This window comes from Emiliania huxleyi, assembly GCF_000372725.1.
Source record: "Emiliania huxleyi CCMP1516 unplaced genomic scaffold EMIHUscaffold_4001, whole genome shotgun sequence".
Taxonomy (NCBI): domain Eukaryota; phylum Haptophyta; order Isochrysidales; family Noelaerhabdaceae; genus Emiliania; species Emiliania huxleyi.
The window spans coordinates 1-1,328 of NW_005198963.1; the positions used below are offsets into that span (position 1 = coordinate 1).

At 65.1% G+C, this 1,328-nt stretch overlaps 1 protein-coding gene across 1 annotated transcript; it reads left to right on the forward strand.

The window, feature by feature from the left end:
- Positions 1–31: 31 nt before the first annotated feature.
- Positions 32–1,077, forward strand: EMIHUDRAFT_255870 (hypothetical protein; the record flags this gene model as incomplete). Its single annotated transcript, XM_005770048.1, has 3 exons — positions 32–179; positions 329–559; positions 716–1,077. The coding sequence occupies 3 exons, from the start codon at positions 32–34 to the stop codon at positions 1,075–1,077; spliced, it is 741 nt and encodes a 246-aa protein (XP_005770105.1).
- Between the last annotated feature and the right edge of the window lie 251 nt (positions 1,078–1,328).

The following is a 1,328-nucleotide window of genomic DNA, read 5'->3' on the forward strand; positions in this document are numbered from 1 at the left end:
GATAAAAAAAAGGCGAGAAGAACAAAGTCCTATGATAAAAAGGTTCATAAAAACAGAACGGGGCTATAAAAGTTACACTAGGGGCCCTCGCGCTGACGCCTCCTCGGCGGTGGCAGGCTACCGCGGCTCATCCGATGGCTCTGCTCTCTGGACGGCCTGTGGACCGAGCGTTGCGCGATGTGCGGCCAGCGACCTGGCGAGCCGGCAACACACCGCGGCGCCTCCTCACACCACGAGCGGCGCGAATAGGTGCGACCGGCTGCTCGCGCCGGCCGGGCCGAGCAGCACGCGCCTGCTGCCGCCCACCGTCCGCACGCCGCAGCTGCAGGCGTACCATCCGGGCTGCTTTGCCGCGAGCCGTGGGTCGGCCTGCTGGGAGGCGGAGTGGGTGGCGCTGAGGGAGTGATGCGGCGCACAGTCATCACGGGCCTCGTGCCAGCGGCTCTCCTCGGCACCAGAGCGCTCCATCCTTACGCCAGAGCCTGTCCTGGGGCGGGGCCCTACGCCCTCACAATCATACGCATAAAACCCCCCGGACTCAATCGATTGTACTGCGGTGGTGTGAGTGAATGCACCACATGAGCAACAAAAGCTGACGAGCCACGAGGCCTGGGTCGTCAGTACGTGTAGCGTGTAGTCTGTAGAGAGCGGTCGTAAATCACACGGCCGCAAAGTGGCGAGAACATCGAGTACGTGGCCGGGCTGCGGTCTGCAGCTGCGCAGGCGCGCAGCCAGGCCGGGTCCAATATAGGAGTCGAATACTCGCTGCCCCCGGAGAGGGACGACGGGTATCGACGCGGCCCCAGCAAGGTGTACGCCACAGTTCCCCAGGGGACCGTGGCGACGACGGTCGCCCCGGACTGGCTCGCGAACGAGCTGGCCGGGCGCGGCAAGATTGATGCGGCATGCCGCGACCGCATGGTCATGCACCTGATGACGGCCGCCGGCGCCTCGGCGCCGGCCGACGCCGTGTTCAGGTTCACGGCTGGCGAGGCAATGCAGACCGAGGACGACGACGAGGACGCCGACCGCTCCGAGGAGTATTCCGACGACGACGGGAGGGCGTCCGACTTGTAGCTGGCCTCACCCATATCTTACCCTCTGCCCCCCCCCTCCTGCTACCCCCCAGGCTAGATGGAGTAGTCACAGATAGCCCCACACAGCCCCTTACCCCGGGTACTACCCCTTCACCCTCGCCTCGCTGTGTTTCTGAACACGTAGACGACCACGCTGTGGGGGTTGTGTTATAGGAGTAGGAGTGGGGTGCAGGTTGCTCACCCACGGCACCGGGCCGGTGCTTGCACTTTGAATGCCGTGGGGCTCCTGCC